The sequence below is a fragment of the Bufo gargarizans genome, unplaced genomic scaffold (genome assembly GCF_014858855.1).
Source record: "Bufo gargarizans isolate SCDJY-AF-19 unplaced genomic scaffold, ASM1485885v1 fragScaff_scaffold_395_pilon:::fragment_2:::debris, whole genome shotgun sequence".
NCBI classification, from domain to species: Eukaryota; Metazoa; Chordata; class Amphibia; order Anura; family Bufonidae; genus Bufo; species Bufo gargarizans.
In genome coordinates, this window is record NW_025334108.1 from 650,980 (window position 1) to 672,715 (window position 21,736).

The window sequence follows — 21,736 nt, forward strand, 5'->3', positions numbered from 1 at the left end:
CAAGGTATTCAAAACTAATTATACAAACTTTATTAACCCTTTAGGTGTTCAACAGTTAATGGCAAATGGAGATTAAATTTCAGAATTTCATTTTTGGTAACCTTGCCTCACAAAAATTTAATATAGAGCAACCAAACATCATATGTACCCTAAAAATAGTCCCCCAAAAAATGCCAAGTCAAATAAGTCAAAGCGTTTTAAAGTTATCAGCACTTAAAGTGACACTGGTCAGATTTGCAAAAAATGGCCTGGTCCTTAAGGTGAAATAAGGCTATGTCCCTATGGGGTTAAAAAGCTGAGAAATTAAAATTTTGAAAATTGTGAATTTTTCATAATTTTTTCATAAATAAAAGGTGAAATATATTGACTCAAATTTATGACTGTCATTAAGTACAATGTGTCACGAGAAAACATTATCAGAATGGCCATGATAAGTATAAGCGTTCCAAAGTTATTACCACATATAGGGGCCTGGGATTTAAGGTGAAGTGTGGCTCGGTAGTGAAGAGGTTAAATACAGGACCATGTGTTTACAGGTCTTGAGAGCTGAGACTAATTATGCTACTCTCAAAGAGGATCCCACTAATGCTTATTGCAGTGAATTGGGGACCATTCTGAGATCTACTTTAACCTAAATTTCTAAAAATGTAGCAACCTTTTCTGGGTTGCCAAAGATACACAAAAGGAATACAGCCTCTGAAGTGTAGGTCCATAGTATCGGAAATTGATAGCTTAACCTAGAACCTAGGAATTTATATTGATGAGATCTTGAGACCCTTTGTCACATGCTTCCCTCTTACATGAGAGATATCACAGACCTTTTACAAAAATTAAATAGGATATTTTTGGAACCCCATATGCTACTTGCTAGTATAGATGTGGAAGACCTATATTCCGCTATCCCTCATAAGCAGTGCAATTCTACCTGGATATTAGAGCACAACATTTTTTGCGTGACCAGATGCATTTTTTTTATGGCACCACTTAATTTAACATTTCTGTTATTGGAAAACAGGGGGGGAAAAAAATCTTTGTGGGATTAAATAGAAAAAAATAAAAATTTCACCAAGGTTTGTCGGATTTTGGCTTCACGGTAAGCTAAAAATGACATGACATTCTTAGGCTACTTTCACACTTGCGGCAGAGTGATCCGGCAAGCAGTTCAGTCGCTGGAATTGCTTGCCGGATCCTGCAATCTGCATGCAAATAGACAGCATTTGTAGACTGATCCAGATGCGGATCATGCATTGCAAGAACGGATCCGTATCTCCGGATGTCACCTGGAGAAACAGATCCGTTATATATTTTTTCTCATTTTTTACTGGTCTGCCGGAAGGACGGATCCGGCATTGCTGTATTTTTAATGCCGGATCCGACACTAATACATTTCAATGTAAATTAATGCCAACTGATCCAGAATTTTGGACGGAGATAATACCGCAGCATGCTGCCATATTTCCTCCATCCAAAACGCCCTTCAGTGACTGAACTGAAGACATCCTGATGCATCCTGAACGGATTTCTCTTCATTCCGAATGCATGGGGATAAAACTCAACAGTGCTTTTCCAGTATTGAGCCCCTATGACAGAACTCTGTGCCGGAAAATAAAAACGCTGGTGTGAAAGTACCCTCATTCTGCAGCTCATTATGAATCCTGTGATAGCAAACTTGTGTGGGCTTTTAATTCTTTCACCATTTAAAAAAAAAAAAAAAAAAAAAAAAAAACACTGAGAAACATTACTTTTTAGATTCTGGTTTACAGAGCTGTATGAGGACTTGTTTTTGGCATAATGTACTGTAGTTTTTATTGGTACAATTTTTGAGGTACATATGATGTTATTTTTATATATTTTTTTTTGGGGGGGGGATTGTGTTTTTAATTATTTTTTTTCAGTTACAGCGTTTACTGGACAGGAATAAAACTTTTTTTTATAGTTCAGACATTTTCGGACGTGGCGATACCGAATATGTGAGGCACGGGCAAAGATAAATTCAGTAGCAGCCAAAGGTAAATGTCCATTGGAAGGCTACAAACTACTGTTAGAAGTACGGTACATCTCTAGCTACTGCAATTCTGAAGCTCTGCCATAACAAACCACACAGTTTTTTTTCCATAGTATTATGGGATCACTCATGTATACAGTACTGAAAAGAACAGTTTGAACTTACCTGGTTTATCATCTCTGAGAGCCTCTTCTGCCTAACAGTGTGAGAAGAAAAATAAACTATTATAGTCGAAAGTATAAAAATACGAATTAGCAAAGGAAAATAAAGTGTTGACATGCGTAAAACTACAGAAACTTTCCCTAAAGGCTCATGCACACAAAAAAAATTTCTTTCCATGTCTATTCAGTTTTTTGTGTGGACCGTATACAGAACCATTTATTTCAATGTGACGGAAAAAAGAAAAATGGAAGTTACTCAGTGTCCATTCAGCAAAAAGATAAAACATGCCCTTTTATTGTCCGCATTACAGACAAGGATAGTACTGTTCTATTAGGGTACAGCTGTTCCGTTCCGCAAAATACGGAATGCACATGGATGTCATCCGTATTTTTTGTGGATTTTTTTTGCAGGCTGCAAAATACATGTGGTTGTGTGCATGAGCTCTAAAGGTGTTTATTTTTTTATTTTTTTTTTAATTAAACAAAGAGGGTGCCGGCACACATTGTGGCAGTCCTGCGTTTTTGGCGCGGCAAAAATACGCTCCAAAAAAACGCATGAGATTTTTGCAATAACATACCAGTGGTTATGGTTCTTTTCTGAGAGGATCAATATAACCCAGCAGACTATGAAAGCAGTGTATGTATTATTCAATCGCATGTGTTTTTTATTTTAATTTTATTTTACTGCACCTTAGGATGCCTGCACAGGTTTCAGAATATGTGCAGTTTTTCCACAGGGATTCTGCTGGGAAAAAAATGCAGCGTAGTACAGTACCAACAAAGTGTATGAGATTACACAAATTTCATGTACACTTTGCAGATTTTTTTTTCCTGTGCAGAAATTGACCTGCCATACGGATTTCCAAATAGGCAGCATATCAATTGTTTGCGGTTTTAGCAGAAATAAGAAATTGCGGATTTGCTGCACAAAATTACATAAATCTGCACGAAAATTTGTGTGGATCTTATGTGCAATCAACCGCACTTGTGTGCAGATGGCTTAGGGTATGGCCATATGGTCAGATTTCCTTTTTGGAAGCCAAAAAATAAATACATTTTTTTTGTATGTGCCCTTTATACTTTCTCCCCTTTTATGGTCCACTCCCGATTTTGACTTCCAAAAGGAATCAGGAAACCTGATCACGTGGCCATATTCTAATAAAAGCAGTTTTAACAATGCGGTTTTTGTTGTGTTTTTTTTTTCCACCACAACAAAAAACACAACATGTAAACCTTTAGAATGTACCTCAGTTAATACATTTGAGGGTTGAGAGGTATATGTTGCCTCGTTGTCTTCCTTGCAGGCTACACACTTATTTCAGTACAGAGCAAATAGACTGATGGCAAAATAGACAAGATATAGCAAAAATAAGCTGGATGCTGCCCCCAAAGGGAATTGCAAGGTAGTTGTTTGTCTGTAGTAGGAGCTAGTGATGAGCGAGCGCCAAAGTGTTCGGGTGTTCAGTTAGAACACATTGCGATATTCGTGCATTTGTGCGCTCGGCCGAGCACCCGAGTATAATCTAAGTCAATGGGAGACAACCAAGCACCCCCTGCTCGGATGAGGGGAGGGTGCCTGGACCATAGGAAAAGGTCTAACAGTGATGGAAACACCTCAGAAATCGATCAGGAACAGCAGGGGGACCATGTCTGGATGCATCTTGGACATCAATGTCGCTGCTGGGAACCATGTTGTCCAAGTTGTACGCCACTTTTACAAACTCATCCAAAAACGCCCAAAACCCAACCCCCACATAAAAAAAACAGAAGGAGAATGATGAGAAAACAAGATTCAAACATATACCCTTTTTTAGAGGTGAAAAGGGTGCATCTGAATCTTGTGGATTGTGTACATTGTAAAACATACATTTAAATTGCGTGTATGTTCCTCATTAGCTCATCGTTCCTCTGCTGGAGTGGAGAAGCCAGGGGAAATCAAGGCCTTGTTAATTTTTATCTGAGTCAGCCTGTCAGCATTGCCAGTGGACAAGCAGATACGCTTATCTGTTATAATGCCATCAGCAGCACTAAATACACGCTCAGACAATACGCTGGCGGCAGGGCAAGCCAGCACCTCTAAGGCACAGAGTGCAAGTTCGGTCCACGTGTCCAGCTTGGACACCCAGTAGTTGTAAGGCACAGAGAGATCATTCAGGACGCTGACACGGTCTGCTATGTATATCTTTCAAAACTTGTCCCTTCGTGAGCCACTAGGCTGCGTTTCAGGGTGAGGTTGCTGGCGGGGTGTCACAAAACAGTGTTGCCCTGCGTTTGTTGGAACTGGTGTGTGTTCCCCTTGTCTCCCTTCCTCGGTTGCCAAAGGAAGTACGGACTCTGCCGCCAGCATTGTCAGATGAGCAATTTCTCAACAAGGACCTTCTGGTATTGCACAATTTTATTTGCCCTCTCCACCACAGGAAGAGCGAGCATCGGACGTCACTGGGCTCGGCGCATGCCCAGTGACTAAGATGAAGCTGCTGCCCTCAGTCTCCTGCTGATCGCACAGGCGCAGCCCTCAGTGGTTACTGCGCCTGTGCGAGAGTTCGTTCGGTGTGAGGGAGGGGGAGGAGAGGGAGGAGAGGCTGTGGCAGGCTGGGGGCGGCGGTTAGACAGTACAAGGAAGGCGGGCTGGGCACTGAAAGAGGGGCGGTACTGGGCTCTCTAAGAAGAAAAAAACGCCCCTCTGGGCACCTTCAGGACACATTTACATATCAATCAAAGTCGTTTTTTGCAGTAACTGCTGGACGGATTTCAAGATAAAAGAGCACAGCCTAATCAAGGTAAGCTGTGCTTCATGGCTGCTTTAAAATCGTTTTTTGGCTTAGGGGAGGTGACAGAATCCCTTTAAGGGGGTCAATTGTAAGTTTCCCTCCTCTTTTAATTTTCTCTGAAGAGTAGCAATATGGGGGTCTCAAAACAACTCTCAAATGGACCTGAAGACAAAGATTGTTCACCATCATGGTTTAGGGGAAGGATACAGAAAGCTGTCTCAGAGATTTCAGCTGTCCGTTTCCACAGTTAGGAACATATTGAGGAAATGGAAGACCACAGGCTCAGTTCAAATTAAGGCTTGAAGTGGCAGACCAAGAAAAATCTCTAATAGACAGAAGCGACGAATGATGAGAACAGTCAGAGTCAACCCACAGACCAGCACCAAAGACCTACAACATCATCTTGCTGCAGATGGAGTCACTGTGCATCGTTCAACCATTCAGCGCACTTTACACAAGGAGATGCTGTATGCGAGAGTGATGCAGAGGAAGCCTTTTCTCCACCCACAGCACAAAAAGTGCCGCTTGAGATGGGCAAAAGCACATTTGGACAAGCCAGCTTCATTTTGGAATAAGGTGCTGTGGACTGATGAAACTAAAATTGAGTTATTTGGCCATAACAAGGGGCGTTATGCATGGAGGAAAAAGAACACAGCATTCCAAGAAAAACACCTGCTACCTACAGTAAAATATGGTGGTGGTTCCATCATACTGTGGGGCTGTGTGGCCAGTGCAGGGACTGGGAATCTTGTCAAAGTTGAGGGACACATGGATTCCACTCAGTATTAGCAGATTCTGGAGACCAATGTCCAGGATTCAGTGACAAAGCTGAGCCGGGTCTGGATCTTTCAACAAGACAACGACCCTAAACACTGCTCAAAATCTACTAAAGGCATTTATGCAGAGGAACAAGTACAACGTTCTGGAATGGCCATCTCAGTCCCCAGACCTGAATATAATTGAAAATCTGTGGTGTGACTTAAAGAGAGCTGTTCATGTTCGGGAGCCATCAAACCTGAATGAACTAAAAGATGTTTTGTAAAGAGGAATGGTCCAAAATACCTTCAACCAGAATCCAGACTCTCATTGGAACCTACAGGTAGCGTTTAGAGGCTGTAATTTCTGCAAAAGGAGGATCTACTAAATATTGATTTCATTTCTTTTTTGTGGTGCCCAAATTTATGCACCTGCCTAATTTTGTTTAAACAATTATCGCACACTTTCTGTAAATCCAATAAACTTCTCAAATATCACTGTGTGTGTCTCCTATAGGATATATTTAACTGACATTTTTTATTGTAACAAATAACGATTATACAGGAAAATCATGACGATTAACAAGGTTGCCCAAACTTTCGCATCCCACTGTATATAGTCAAAAACACATTATACAAGAAAAAGATACTTCGCTATACAGGCCAGATGTAAGAAGACGCAGGATTTTGGGTTGCCAAAATGGGGGGATACAGAGCCCTTTAATGATACCTAAAGAATACATGAATGGGAAACATATCAGTAAAGTTCCTACAAGCTACATGAGCTGTGCACTTGTACCAATAAACACTTGGGCACTGCTTTAAATTTTCAGAGCGTACTTACAAATTTCGATAACGGCAGATTTCCCACAAAGACCTGGTCCGGGCCCAGCTAGCTCTGGAGGTAAAGGTGACTGTTATTTAAAGTCTGCGCTCTCAGGACCGCACTGTGGAACGCATAGGACTTCCTGCCCATGTCACTTCCGGTGCCGTGACACGCATCGTGAGCCACATAGGGATCGATGCCGACACCGGAAGTTGCAGGAGGCGCGCATCATGCTGACACGCAGCGACATGACCAATGGCCGCCGGACAGAAGGTGCGATGTAGAGAAATTTAAGTACTAATACATCGAGGCCTAAATTCCATCTGCCAACCGGTACAATGTGTAACAATAATAATTAAGACAATATTGGCCAGTACCACCAGTGGCAAATAGGAAAACCATCACACAAAGATTTTTTTTTTTGCAAATGATAATTGCAGATAATAAAAAGAATGAATACAATGGTCACCTGGGTCTTCTATTATAATGATAATAAATAGGAGCACCAGGTTACATTAGAATGTGAAGAAGCAATAATGTTCGCCCATTTAAAACAAGATGCTTTTCGCATCAATCAGGTCAGAAAAAAAGGGTCACATACCAACAATAAAAGGAGTTATTACTGAAGACAGTAGGTATTTAAACAGACAGGGAGAATTCTAGATAAAACATGCAAAATTGAGTCTTTCATTTAGACCTGGAGGGACTGGGACTGGTAAATCCATGAGGATTCTTTTTGGAGGATCTTCCTGTCCCAGTCACCTCTTCTCTCAGGCAAAGGGATTACCTCCAGAACAGAAGCGAGCAGAGCTCACGTCGCCCATATGGCAGTTGTTAAAATGGTGGGCCACGGGAGTATCCTTTAATTTCTTGATATCATTTAGATGCTAGCAGACCCTTCTACAAAGCTCTCTTTTAGTCTTGCCAATGTAGTCCATAGGGCAACTACATTGGCAGATATAAACTATGCCTTTTGTTCTACAGTTTGCAAAGTCCCGGAATACAAAGGAATGCTGCGTCACAGAGCAAGTTATTGAGTGGGTAGCACTGGTACGACACACTCCCAGCTTTCACAATATTCACCCAGTGTTCAGTCAGGAAAATGTAGCATCAGGGTCATGTTTTGGGACACATATTCGTATAAGGCGGGCACGGCACACCATGCAAAATAGTGGCGGCTGGGGACCGCATACAGAGGGGCGGCCGCTGACATCAGGCTGCGGAAGGCCTCAGTCTCCACAAGCCTATATGGCAACATTTCAAGGGCCAGTAATTTTGAAAGTTGCGCATTTAGAACTATGGACAGTGGGCGAGTGGCTGGGTATTTCCGCTTGCGTTCAAATGCCTGGGGTAAGGACAACTCGATGCTGTAGTGGAACAGGGAAGTGGATGTATTTGCTGATGGTGCATGCGAAGGCCCAGGTGCAAGGCAAGGGTCATCCGAACCTGCACCTTTGACAGAGGATTGGCCAGCAGTGCGTAACACAGAGGAAGAGGAGGCAGTGGGGTGGCCAGAAGACCCACACTGTGGTGGTGGTAAGGTTGCTGGTTTTCGCTCCCGGCTCATTTTGGTACGGCACAGGTTGCAAACTACCACTCTTTTGTCGTTTGCACTTTCTGCAAAAAATTGCCATACTGCGGAACACCTACCCCTTGGCAAGGGAGATTTACGCATGTGGGTGCTGGGTGTAACGGTTATGTGCCTGTTTGGTATCTGCCGACTTCTCCCTTTTGCCACCCAACTGCATCTTACAGCCTGTTGCGGTGCTGCAGATCCCTCCCAGTCTGTACTGCTTTCCTCGCTCGGCTCCTCACCTTCCCAAGTTGGGTCAGTTACCTCATCGTCCACCACCTCCTCTTCCACTTCCTCATCCTCCTGATTTGACCTAAGCACAACCTCAGTGATTGACAACTGTGTCTCATCCTCATCCACCTCGTAAACAAATAATTGACGTTCACCACCCTCATCTTCTTGACCCTGTGATAGGTCAAGAGGTTGTGAATCAGGGCACAAGATCTGTGCTTCTTCAAGCGTGCTTGAAAATAGGTCCTGGGAATGTCCGAGTGAGTTATTAACGGTTTGTCCGACTCCTGACTCTACATGGTGGGAGGAAGGAGGATGAGGGTGATAATTCTGTGAAAGCAGACTCTTTGCTAATCAGACTGGTCTTGGTGGAAGAGGGGGAGGTATAATAATCTTCTGTCATCCAACCGACCACCTGGTCGCACTGGTCCGACTTGGACAGTGTTGTCCTGCGATGCAAAGTTAACTGAAATGAAACTGGGTACAGTGATTTTTTCCAGTTTCACCGGCAGCTGGCACAGTTTCATTGTGCCCAGGGCCACGGCCTCTGCCTGAACAGTCAGCAATACGCTTACTTTCCTGTCCCTTAGTGCTCGCCTTCATGTTGGACAACTTTGTTAAATTTGCCACCAGCAAAATTTCTTCTCTGCTGGATTACTGTATATATGGTTGCAGTCTAAATGCACACACAGATTTTACCTAAACCAGTGAAATTTGTCACAAATATAAATAATTCTAAGATGAATTACTGTATATAACTGCTGCCGGCTAAATTTACGCACAGATGTGACCAAAACCAGTGAAACTTGTCACAAACAGTCAGAACATTATTTCTAACTATATATTGTTGCAGACTAAATTCACACACAGACGTCACCCAAACTAGTGAAATTTGTCCCAAATAGAAATGTTTCTAGGCTAGAATACTGTATATAACGTTTGTGGATTGAGTGTGCACACAGATGTGGCACAAATTAGGTTAATTTCCCCAGAAAAAAAACATTTCTATGATGGAGCGGTGTGTATCTCACTAGCAGGCACACGCTAGTGAATAAGCCCCTTTTTAGAATTTCTGCTAAACACTCTGCTTTCTGATGGTATACTGTAGATCTCACTGACCTGTAATATTTCTTTCTTTTGAAAGCTTTTTGGTACTGAACACAGCTATTTTCCAGCTCTGCACTATCTGTCCCTTCCTGCAGACGCCAGTCTCTAATACTGCTGTATTTAACCCTCTTTTTTTTTTTTATAAAATGCTGCACTGCTGTCAAACACACACTTTAGTCCTGAAGAGGACTGTTTTGTCTTTCAAGAGCTTTTGGGAGTTCAACTGTTGTAATTTCAGCAAAACGCTATATGTCCCTGCCTACGGTCGGCTCTCTGACGCTGAATGATCCGAGCAGGAGGCGCCAAACGTGCAGGCCGGAGACTCGAGCAATGCGACGCGCACACCTGGTATTCGGCCGAGTACCGCCACGTGTCGAGCATAGCGATGCTCGAGCCGAACCAGTACTTGGCCGAGCATGCTCGCTCATCACTAGAAGGAACGTGATTACAGCAGCATCAGCGCTGATCCAAAAGGGGAATCTCAGCTGTGACCAAAGGAGGGCATAATTAAAGGCTATGGACACCTCTGTACACTAAAAATCAATAATCCCATATCTTACTGTAAAGCAGCACATAATTAAGTTGCATTCGTTCGTTTACTGGTATTAGGTTTGCTTCACATGCACTCAAATGCTCTTCTATGCGACTCACCCACTGTTCCTCATATCTCCTCAGCTCTGTGGGTATTCCTGTTGATTTCACATGCACCAGCACAGCTCTGCTGCCCCGCCCCCAGATCCTGTTACACAGCACCGCTAGCAGCCATCTACAGGGTGGGCCATTTATATAGATACACCCTAATAAAATGGCATTGGTTGGTGATATTAACTTCCTGTTTGTGGCACATTAATATATGTGAGGGGGGAAACTTTTCAAAATGGGTGGTGACCATGGCGGCCATTTTGAAGTTGGCCATTTTGAATCCAACTTTTATTTTCAATAGGAAGTGGGGCATGTGACATCAAACTTATTGTGAATATGACAAGAAAAACAATTGTGTACTTGGTTTTAACGTAACTTTATTCTTTCATGAGTAATTTACAAGTTTGAGACCACTTATAAAATGTGTTCAATGTGCTGCCCATTGTGTTGGATTGTCAATGCAACCCTCTTCTCCCACTCTTCACACACTGATAGCAACACCGCAGGAGAAATGCTAGCACAGGCTTCCAGTATCAGTAGTTTCAGGTGCTGCACATCTCGTATCTTTACAGCATAGACAATTGCCTTCAGGTGACCCCAAAGATAAAAGTCTAAGGGCGTCAGATCGGGAGACCTTGGGGGCCATTCAACAGGCCCACGACGACCAATACACTTTAAAGGAAACTCTTCATCTAGGAATGCTCGGACCTGACACCCATATTGTGGTGGTGCACCATCTTGCTGGAAAAACTCAGGGAACATGCCAGCTTCAATGCATAAAGAGGGAAACACATCATCAGTGTGTGAAGAGTGGGAGAAGAGAGTTGCATTGACAATCCAACACAATTGGCAGCACATTGAACACATTTTATAAGTGGTCATAAACTTGTAAATAACTCATGAAATAATAAAGTTACATTAAAAACAACCATTGTTTTTCTTGTGAAATTCCCAACAAGTTTGATGTGTCACATGACCCTCTTACTATAGAAAAAACAAATGTTGGATTCAAAATGGCTGACTTCAAAATGGCCGCCATGGTCACCACCCATCTTGAAAAGTTTCCCCCCTCACATATACTAATGTGCCACAAACAGGAAGTTAATATCACCAACCATTCCCATTTTATTAAGGTGTATTCATATAAATGGCCCACCTTGTACATACAGACTGCCTGTAATCAGCAATCTATTTCTCACTTTCCATTCTGCAGAAAGTCCATTTGTAGACACAAAAGATATTCCTGCTAATAACGTTAGTACAGCGAACATGAACCATGGTGTTATAAGCAGGATATAAATTTCATTAGAGACAGCTCTCACTACATGCACTCTCTTCTGTATACAGTATTGTGTGCAGTCCGCACAGTGAGCGGTCACTTTTCCCACACAAATCAGTATAGTGTGATGACAAGCAATGCTATGTACACATAAGTACACAGGGTGGTAGAATTTATCAAAACTAGTGCAAAGGAAAACTAGTTTAGTCGCCCATAGAAACTAGCTCCTCCTTTAATTTTCCAAAGGAGCTGTGAAAAATAAAAAGGTGGAATCTGATTGGTTGCTAGGGGATATATATATATATATATATATATATATATATATATATATATATATACATACATATACACACACACACACACACATACACACACAGTCGTGGCCAAAAATTTTGAAAATTACAGAAATATTGGAAAAGTTGCTGCTTAAGTTTTTATAATCGCAATTTGCATATACTCGAGAATGTTATGAAGAGTGATCAGATGAATTGCATAGACCTTCTTTGCCATGAAAATTAACTTAATCCCAAAAAAACCTTTCCACTGCATTTCATTGCCGTCATTAAAGGACCTGCTGAGATCATTTCAGTAATTGTCTTGTTAACTCAGGTGAGAATATTGACGAGCACAAGGCTGGAGATCATTATGTCAGGCTGATTGGGTTAAAATTGCAGACTTGACCTGTTAAAAAAGAGGGTGATGCTTGAAATTATTGTTCTTCCATTGTTAACCATGGTGACCTGCAAAGAAACACGTGCAGCTATCATTGCGTTGCATAAAAATGGCTTCATAGGCAAGGATATCGTGGCTACTAAGATTGCACCTCAATCAACAATTTATAGGATCATCAACAACTTCAAGGAAAGATGTTCAATTCTTGTTAAGAAGGCTTCAGGGCATCCAAGTAAGTCCAGCAAGCGACAGGATCGTCTCCTAAAGAGGATTCATCTGCAGGATCGGAGTGCCACCAGTGCAGAGCTTGCTCAGGAATGGAGGCAGGCAGGTGTGAGCGCATCTGCACGCACAGTGAGGCGAAGACTTTTGGAAGATGGCCTGGTGTCAAGAAGGGCAGCAAAGAAGCCACTTCTCTCCAAAACAAAACAAAAAAAAACATCAGGGACAGATTGATCTTCTGCAGAAAATATGGTGAATGGACTGCTGAGGACTGGGGCAAAGTCATATTCTCCGATGAAGCCTCTTTCCGATTGTTAGGGGCATCAGGAAAAAGGCTTGTCCGGAAAAGAAAAGGTGAGCGCTACCATAAGTCCTGTGTCATGCCAACAGTAAAGCATCCTGAGACCATTCATGTGTGGGGTTGCTTCTCATCCAAGGGAGTGGGCTCACTCACAATTTTGCCCCCAAACACAGCCATGAATAAAGAATGGTACCAAAACATCCTCCAACAGCAACTTCTTACAACAATCCAACAACAGTTTGGTGAAGAACAATGCATTTTCCAGCACGATGGAGCACCGTGCCATAAGGCAAAAGTGATAACTAAGTGGCCCGGGGACAAAAACGTTGACATTTTGGGTCCATGGCCTGGAAACTCCCCAGATCTTAATCCCATTGAGAACTTGTGGTCAGTCCTCAAGAGGCGGGTGGACAAACAAAACCCCACTAATTCTGACAAACTCCATCCAAGAAGTGATTATGAAAGAATGGGTTGCTATCAGTCAGGAATTGGCCCAGAAGTTGATTGAGAGCATGCCCAGTCGAATTGCAGAGGTCCTTAAAAAGAAGGGCCAACACTGCAAATACTGACTCTTTGCATAAATGTAATGTAATTGTCGATAAAAGCCTTTGAAAACGTATGAAGTGCATGTAATTATATTTCACTACATCACAGAAACAACAAACAAAAGATCTAAAAGCAGTTTAGCAGCAAACTGTATATATATATATATATATATATATATATATATATATATATATAATTTTTATTTTTTTTAATCTATATGTAAAATAATGACAGCACTCTCAAACCCTTTACAGCTGCGGGGCCCAGTGTATTAGAATAGAATCACTGCACCGGGCCCCGCCATGAGTGTCTCCGCCTCCTTCCTCCACACTGATGCATCTGATGGAGGATCTGTAGATGACACTTATGGGGATCTGTGGATGACATAAGTATAATCCACAGATCCCCCATAACAGTGCGTCATCCACAGATCCCCCCCATAACAGTGCGTCATCCACAGATCCCCCCATAACAGTGAGTCATCCACAGATCCCCCCATAACAGTGCATCATCCACAGATCCCCCCCATAACAGTGCATCATCCACAGATCCCCCCCATAACAGTGCGCCATCCACAGATCCCCCCCATAACAGTGCGCCATCCACAGATCCCCCCCATAACAGTGCGTCATCCACAGACCACCATTAGTTCAAAACCTACCAAAAGTACACCTTTTGGTTCAACATTTTTTTTTTCTCATTTTCCTCCTCAAAAACCTAGGTGTGTCTTATCAGGTGCGTCTTATAAAGCGAAAAATACGGGATATTATAAATATACACACACAGTGCTGCCTATAATTATTCATACCCCTGGCAAATATTTACTTTATTCAACCAGCAAGTAATTTGACGGGAAATGACATATGCTTCTCCCAAAAGATAATAAGACAATGTACAAGAGGCATTATTGTTGGGGGGGGGGGGGGGGGAACATTTCTCAGCTTTTATTTACATTTGGGCTAAAAGTTTCCAGGCCAAAATGATTCATACCCTTCTCAATAAATCAATAGAAAAGCCTTTATTGGCTATTACAGCAATCAAATGCTTCCTATAATTGCATACCAGCTTTTTGCATGTCTCCACAGGTATTTCTGCCCATTCATCTTTAGAAATAAGCTCCAAATCTTTCAGGTTGGAGGGTCTTCTCGCTATCACCCTGATCTTTAGCTCCCTCCACAGATTCTAAATTGGATTCAAGTCTGGACTCTGGCTGGGCCACTCCAAAACGTTAATGTTGTTGTCTGCTAACCATTTCTTCACCACTTTTGCTGTGTGTTTTGGGTCATTGTCATGCTGAAATGTCCACTGGTGCCTAAGGCCAAGTTTCTCGGCAGGCTGCCTGAATCCTCACGTGTTGCTCTTTTTTCATGGTGCTGTTTACTGTGATTAGGTTCCCTGGTCCATTGGCTGAAAAACACCCCTCAAGCATTAGGTTCCCACAACCATGTTTGATAGTAGGGATGGTGTTCTTTGGGTTGAAGCCTTTTTTTTTTACACTACACACCAAATGAAGGAAACCTCATTGTGACCAAACAATTTAATTTTTGCTTCATCTGACCATAACACAGGAGGCCAAAAGTAGTCGTCTTTGTTTTCTCTGTCCAGATGAACTTTTGCAAAAGGTAAATAAATTACTTGTTTGTTGAATAAAAGTAAATTTAAGTCAAAATTTGCCTGGGGTATAAATAATTATGGGCAGCACTGTGTATTATACACACATACACAGAGAATATATTTTTTTTTTTCTTTTTACAGTGAGAGGTTTGGTCCGGGAAAACAGGTATTTTCCTCCCAGCATGTGCTGCTGGACTGATTCACAGCCAGGTGAGGTCAAATACCGGACTTAAAGTGCCAGTCTGGGTTTTGGCAGCACCTGGCTGTCCTTAAATAGGCAGCTGGGCTCAGAAACCATGTCTGTGGGCTGGGATCTGAGGCCTGTGCTAGGCTGGAGAGCGGAGACCCATACGTCAGTGGAACAGGCAGCCTAAAGCCTGTATTTGGACTTTAAGGCAGTACTGCCACTAAGGTGACTTTTTGTTATATTAACTTGCCATTGGGTGTGAAGGAACAACAACACTGCAAAAGTGACGTTTAATTTTTGGCACCATATGTAAATAAACACTGAAGTTTGAATCACAAACTTGTATTTTGTCTCTGTACTGCGCCCGCTTATCCTAACTACCAGAGCGAATCCCAGCAATTGGTAGAAGATGCAGGCAAGCGTAGAGGGGCAGGTGTAAGCAGGGCTGTGGAGTCGGTAGATAAATGCTCCGACTCCTCAGTTTTTTGTACTTCCGACTCCGACTCCTCTGTATTTAATATGCGAATGTATTTTATACATTCCTTGAAGGAAAGAAAGAAGTTCTTCTAAGCTCTTCTAGCACAGAGAGGTAGTTGGGCAGAAGCTGCTGCCTTCTCCTTTGTGTGCTGATCTTCTGCTGAAGACAGGGCAGTGGGAGGATCCAAGAAGAGACATTTATTTTAAAACATGATTTCCCTAGAAGAATCCCATAGTCATGTTTAAAGTTTAAGATAACATTCTGAGTTTACACGTTTTATAGCCTTAGCTGAATGACAGCAGTTTTTCCAATGGTTTACAGCAGGGATGTCAAACTCGTGGCCCTCCAGCTGTTGCAAAACTACAACTCCCATCATGCCTGGGCATACTACAGCTATCAGGGAATGATGGGAGTTGTAGTTTTGCAACATCTGGAGGGCCATGAGTTTGGCATCCATGGTTTACAGCTTCAGTCTTGAACTATTGACCCTCCATTCCCTTCACTTATACAAGTGTCTCTAGTCCTGCAAAACACATATTTACTTAATCCTTTATCAGTGAGAGGCTAGGTAAACCATGGGCATTGTGTTCCCTGTAACATCAGAACACAACACAATGGAAAGTATATGTATTGCCACTCCTAATTGTGCATTGCGTGCCATATAGTGAAGCATATGAAAAGCATGCTTCTTCACATCACTGAACGTGTTTGTTTTGCGGTTACGTGGGGCACTGCATGCATTGGCCTTTATTCTTACAGTAGAGAAGTCATTAATTATAACCGTTTATGAATTCGGACATTTAAACTTGCTTTTTTATTTTTTAATTCCAATTTAAATTTAGTAGGAGTCGGAGTCGGAGTCGGTTCATTTTTTGCCGACTCCATGTAGCCAAAATTGACTCCGACTCCTCAGCCCTGGGCGTAAGCGCCTAAATATTGTTGATGTTTTTTTTTCTCCAGACACTGTTGTAGGTCTTGCATTAAAGCCGCTAAATTTCAACCCGTGACCCTTGACAAAATGGAGGCGGTAACGAAAGCTCTCATGGAGGCTAACAATCAGCAGCAAGAAACAACCAGCTGCTGCTACAACATGTGATGGCTTTGCAGGCGGCAGGAGCAACCCCCAGCGTCCACAATCCCCGGAAAGTGGTCAGTGCGGGGATCCCCCAAGATAACGTTGAAACCTACCTGGCGATGTACGAGAAGGTGGCCACAAGGGAAAAGCTACCCCATGACCAGTGGGCTGAGGTGGTTTCTCCGTTCCTAGCATCAGATTGCCAGCGGGTCTATTTCGACCTGCCGGACAATCAAGCGGCCGACTACCAGAAAGTCAAGGGTGAGATTCTGGCAAGACTGGGGATGAATGTGTTGGTCTGGGCCCAACGAGTGCATCAGTGGAGGTTCAACCCAGCTGAGCCTGCAAGACCCCAGTATTATAACTTACTTCACCTCTTGCAAAAATGGCTACAGCCTGACGTGCTGAGTTCCACTGCTATGCTGGATCATCTGTTAGCGGATATGTTCTGGAGGGCTTTGCCATACCCTCTCCAGCACTGGATTGGTCAGGTGTCTCCTGGCAATGCCCTTGAGATGGTGGACCTGGTGGAACACTATGACACTACCAGGAATCTAAAAGGAGGGTTCTGTTGGGAGGGAGGGTCGGCAAACACCGGAAATTTCCACCCAAGCCCCAGAGATTTGAGCCGCTAAAACCCGCCTGGGATGTACCCGCTGCAGACCTGGCTCCGATAGTCTGCTGGCAGTGTCAGGAGACTGGCAGTGTCAGGAGACTGGCCATGTAAGGGCTCACTGTCCCCATCGGGTTGAGCCCATGGACACTAATTATGGCTACCGTCAGTCGCTATATGCCAGGAGGCTGTGTGCAACAGGTACCCCAGAGTCTCTAGATCACTTGTGCCAGGTGGAAGTGGGAGTCTGGAGACCCTAGTAAGGGCTTCCCTGGGTATACTGGCCGGAAAGTCAGGGTGATGTGCATCCACAGAGACTTAAAAGACTACCCCACTGCGCTGGTGTCTAACCACGGTGGCCGGTCGCCACAAATCTACATTATGAACTCATAATAGGGAGAGACTTTCAGGGCATTCAGGCTTCAGGCACTGTGGGCTGCTATTTGAATTACCAATACCCATGAGACATTGGTAACCCCAACAGAGTGGCCTTGCTCAAGGGGGAGACCACAACCCTGGGTACCCAAGGCCGAAGAGCCAGCAGTAGAGATGACCACCACTTTTTTGGAAGAGGGGGAGACAACCCCGATGAGTGTGATGGTGGGAGACGTGGAGGTCTTGCCACCGGGTCCTGAATTGGCAGACCTCTGTCTCCAGGGATAAATTTGGTACCACACAACACCAGGACCAAACCCTATCCTGAGCCTGGGAGAATGTGTTAATAGTAGATGGTGAACCACAACAACCTGGGGCCGAGTCGGTGTTTCCACGTTTTTTGGTTCATTAGGTTATGCTGTATCGGGTAAGCCAACTACGGAGGTGAGCATATTGAACAGTTGGTGGTCCCCAAGGCTTATCGCAAAATCGTCTTAGATCTAGCCCACCAGTACATTCTCGGGGGTCACCTGGGGTTACAGAAAAAACAGGATTGTATACTACAGCAGTTTTACTGGCCTAGCATATTCAAAGAAGTGGAAGAGTTTTGCAAGTCTTGCCCGATCTGCCAGATATCTAGCTCCCAGCCACATTTCCGTAGTCCCCTAGTCCCTCTCCAGATTATCGAGGTACCAATTGACAGAATAGCTATGGATCTCATAGGCCACATACCGAAGTCTGCTAGAGGGCACCAACACATCTTAGTAATCCTAGACTACGCCACTCGGAACCCGGAGGTGGTGCCACTGCGACATACATCGGCCAAAATCATAGCCAAGAAGTTAATGGAGACGTTTTCCTGAGTAGGACTACCTAAAGAGGTTTTGACCGATCAGGGGACCCCTTTTATGTCCAAGGTGATGAGGGAACTCTAAGTTACTGCACATAAAACAGCTACGGACGTTGGTTTATTATCTGCAAATGGACGGTTTGGTAGAAAGATTTAACCAAACATTAAGAAATATGTTGAAAATGGTGGTGGCTAAAGATGGGAAGAACTGGGAACTTCTTCCCCAGGCCTCTACTGGGTTCTCACCCTTCGAAATGCTATATGGAAGACACCCGTGTGGTCTCTTGGATGTAGCCAAATAGGCATGGGATCAATCCACTTCGTATAAAAGTGTTAGAGTACATTAGCCAGATGCAAGAACGGATAGAGACAGTGTTGCCTCTTGTTAGGGAGCATATGGAGGCAGCTCAGCGAGTCCAGTCGGGTCTATAAATCGCCAAAAAATAAAATAATCATTTTTTTTAGCACCTTACAACACAAAGAGAGTAATACCAAACGATCAAAAAGTCCCCAAAATGATACCAGTCATCTCTTCCTGCAAAAAAATACCCAAAAAATAGAAAAAGATATTGCTTTCAGAAAATAGACACAAAACATGATTATTATTTTTTTTTTTTTAAATGCTCTTTTTGTGTAAAATGTATATCAGACATATTGGGTATCGCCACGCCCGTAACGACCCGCTCTATAAAAATATCACATGAGCTAACCCGTCTGGTGAAAAACCAAGCGATCAAAAAGTCATATGTGCCCCAAAATTGTATCAAACCATCATCTCATCCAGCAAAAATGAGACCCTACCTAAGAGAATCCTCCCAAAAATGGCCATTAGAAAAAGGATACACAAAAACATGTTTTTAAAAAAAAAATCTTGTGTGTAAAACCAAAACATAAAAAAAAAAAAAGAAGACATTAGCCATCACCGCGTGCTTAACGACCTGATCTATATAAAAAATTATAATAATAATATTATTATCAACATAATCTACCCTGTCAGGTGAACATTGTAAAAGACAAAAAACAAAAACTGCCCAAACAGGCATTTCTGGGTTACCTTGCCTCACAAAAAGTGTAATATATTATTTTTCTTGGGGTGGGGATTTGCTCTGGTAGTTCGGATAAGCGGGCGCAGTACAGAGGTAGTTCGTAAATAAAACCTGTGTTTATTGAATAAAAGTGACGTTTTGTTTTTGGCAACATGTGTGAATAAACTTTATTCACACATGGTTCCAAAAACAAAACGTCACTTTTACAGTGTTGATGTTATATTAACTTGCCATTGGGTGTGAAGTAACAAAAAGTCACCTTGGTGGCAGTTCTGCCTCATAAAGTCCAAATACAGGCTTAAGGCGGCCTGCTCCCCTGAAATACGAGTCTCAGCTCTCCAGCCCAGCACAGGCATCAGATCCCAGCACACAGACATGGCTTCTGCCTATTTAAGTAAAGCCAGGTGCTGCCAAAACCCGGACTGGCACTTAAAATCCGGTCCACCAAAAGCTGAGAAAGCCTCTTCCGCTCGATCATCCCACCGAACCATCATTGACTTGTGTCCCTTAAAGAGCTCAATGGCACTGCCACCGTAGCAAAGCGGGGGACAAACCTCATGTAATAGCCCACCATTCTCAGGGATGACTTTACTTGCCTAGTGGTGACAGGTCAGGGCCAATTATGTATTGCCTCTATTTTGTTCACTTGGTGTTTGATGACTCCGCGCCCAATGACATATCCCAGGTACTTAATCTCCTCTAACCCGATCGCACATTTTTTTGTGTTAGCGGTTAGTCCAACTTTCCGAAGGAGGTCCACTACAGCCTGCACTTTGTGTAGATAACTTTTCCAGTCGGTACTGTCAATGACAATATCGTCCAGGTATGCCCAAGCGTACCGATTTTATGGACGCAGTACAAGGTCCATAAGCCGTTGAATAGTGGTTGGGGCACCATGCAGACCAAAAAGTAGCACCTTGTACTGATACAGCCCCTCAGGTGTGATAAAGGCAGTTTTCTCTTTGGCAGCCTCCGTTAAGGGCACCTGCCAGTACCCTTTCATGAGGTCCAAAACAGGAAAATATCGGGCTTGTCCTTATCTCTCGATAAGCTCATCCACACGGGACATGAGATACTCATCGAATCTGGAAATTTCGTTCAGTCTACGAAAATCGCTACAGAACTGTATCGTCCCGTTTGGCTTGGGTATTAAGACTATAGGACTGGCCCATTCACATTTAGACTCCTCCATGACATCTAGTTGCAGCATTAACTGCACTTCCTCAGAGATGGCTTGTCGCCAAGCCTTGGGTACCAGGCAGGGCTGTGGAGTCGGTAGATTAATGCTCCGACTCAGACTCCTCAGTTTTTTGTACTTCCGACTCCGACTCAGACTCCGACTCCATGACTCCGACTCCTCTGTATTTAATATGCGAATGTATTTTATACATTCCTTGAAGGAAAGAAAGAAGTTCTTCTAAGCTCTTCTAGCACAGAGAGGTAGATGGGCAGAAGCTGCTGCCTTCTCCTTTGTGTGCTGATCTTCTGCTGAAGATAGGGTAGTGGGAGGATACAGGAAGGGACATTTATTTTAAAACATGATTTCCCTAGAAGAATCCCATAGTCATGTTTAAAGTTTAAAGGGACACTGACAGGGCCAATAAGCATATTGAGGTATATATATGGCAGTACAGGTCTTATAATGGGTATTACAATCATATAAGTATCCCCCCTGTCCACATTATACATACAGTAAACTTAAGTTTTATAACCTGCTCCAACGGTCTTTAACCACTTCAGCCCCACTAGCTGAAACCCCCTTCATGACCAGAGCACTTTTTACACTTCGGCACTACACTCCTTTCACCGTTTATCGCTCGGTCATGCAACTTACCACCCAAATGAATTTTACCTCCTTTTCTTCTCACTAATGGAGCTTTCATTTGGTGGTATTTTATTGCTGCTGACATTTTTACTTTTTTTGTTATTAATCAAAATGTAACGATTTTTTTGCAAAAAAATGACATTTTTCACTTTCAGCTGTAAAATTTTGCAAAAAAAACGACATCCATATATAAATTTTTCGCCAAATTTATTGTTCTACATGTCTTTGATGAAAAAAAAATGTTTGGGCAAAAAAAAAAAGGGTTTGGGTAAAAGTTATAGCGTTTACAAACTATGGTACAAAAATGTTAATTTCCGATTTTTGAAACAGCTCTGATTTTCTGAGCACCTGTCATGATTCCTGAGGTTCTACAATGCCCAAACAGTAGAAAAACCCCACAAATGACCCCATTTCGGAAAGTAGACACCCTAAGGTATTCGCTGATGGGCATAGTGAGTTCATAGAACTTTTTATTTTTTGTCACAAGTTAGCAGTAAATGATGATGATTTTTTTTCTCTTTTTTCTTACAAAGTCTCATATTCCACTAACTTGCGACAAAAAATAAAACAGTCTAGGAACTC

The 21,736-nt window shown here is 42.9% G+C and overlaps 1 protein-coding gene across 5 annotated transcripts in view; it reads right to left on the reverse strand.

Annotated features, from left to right (window-relative positions):
• LOC122922497 overlaps nucleotides 1-21,736 on the reverse strand; it is a 363,771-nt gene that overhangs the window by 268,952 nt on the left and 73,083 nt on the right. For all 5 annotated transcript variants that reach the window (XM_044273106.1, XM_044273104.1, XM_044273105.1 and 2 more), the window contains exon 3: nucleotides 2,171-2,201. In XM_044273106.1, the coding sequence (XP_044129041.1) occupies nucleotides 2,171-2,201 (31 nt within the window). The remainder of the gene's footprint in view (nucleotides 1-2,170; nucleotides 2,202-21,736) is intronic.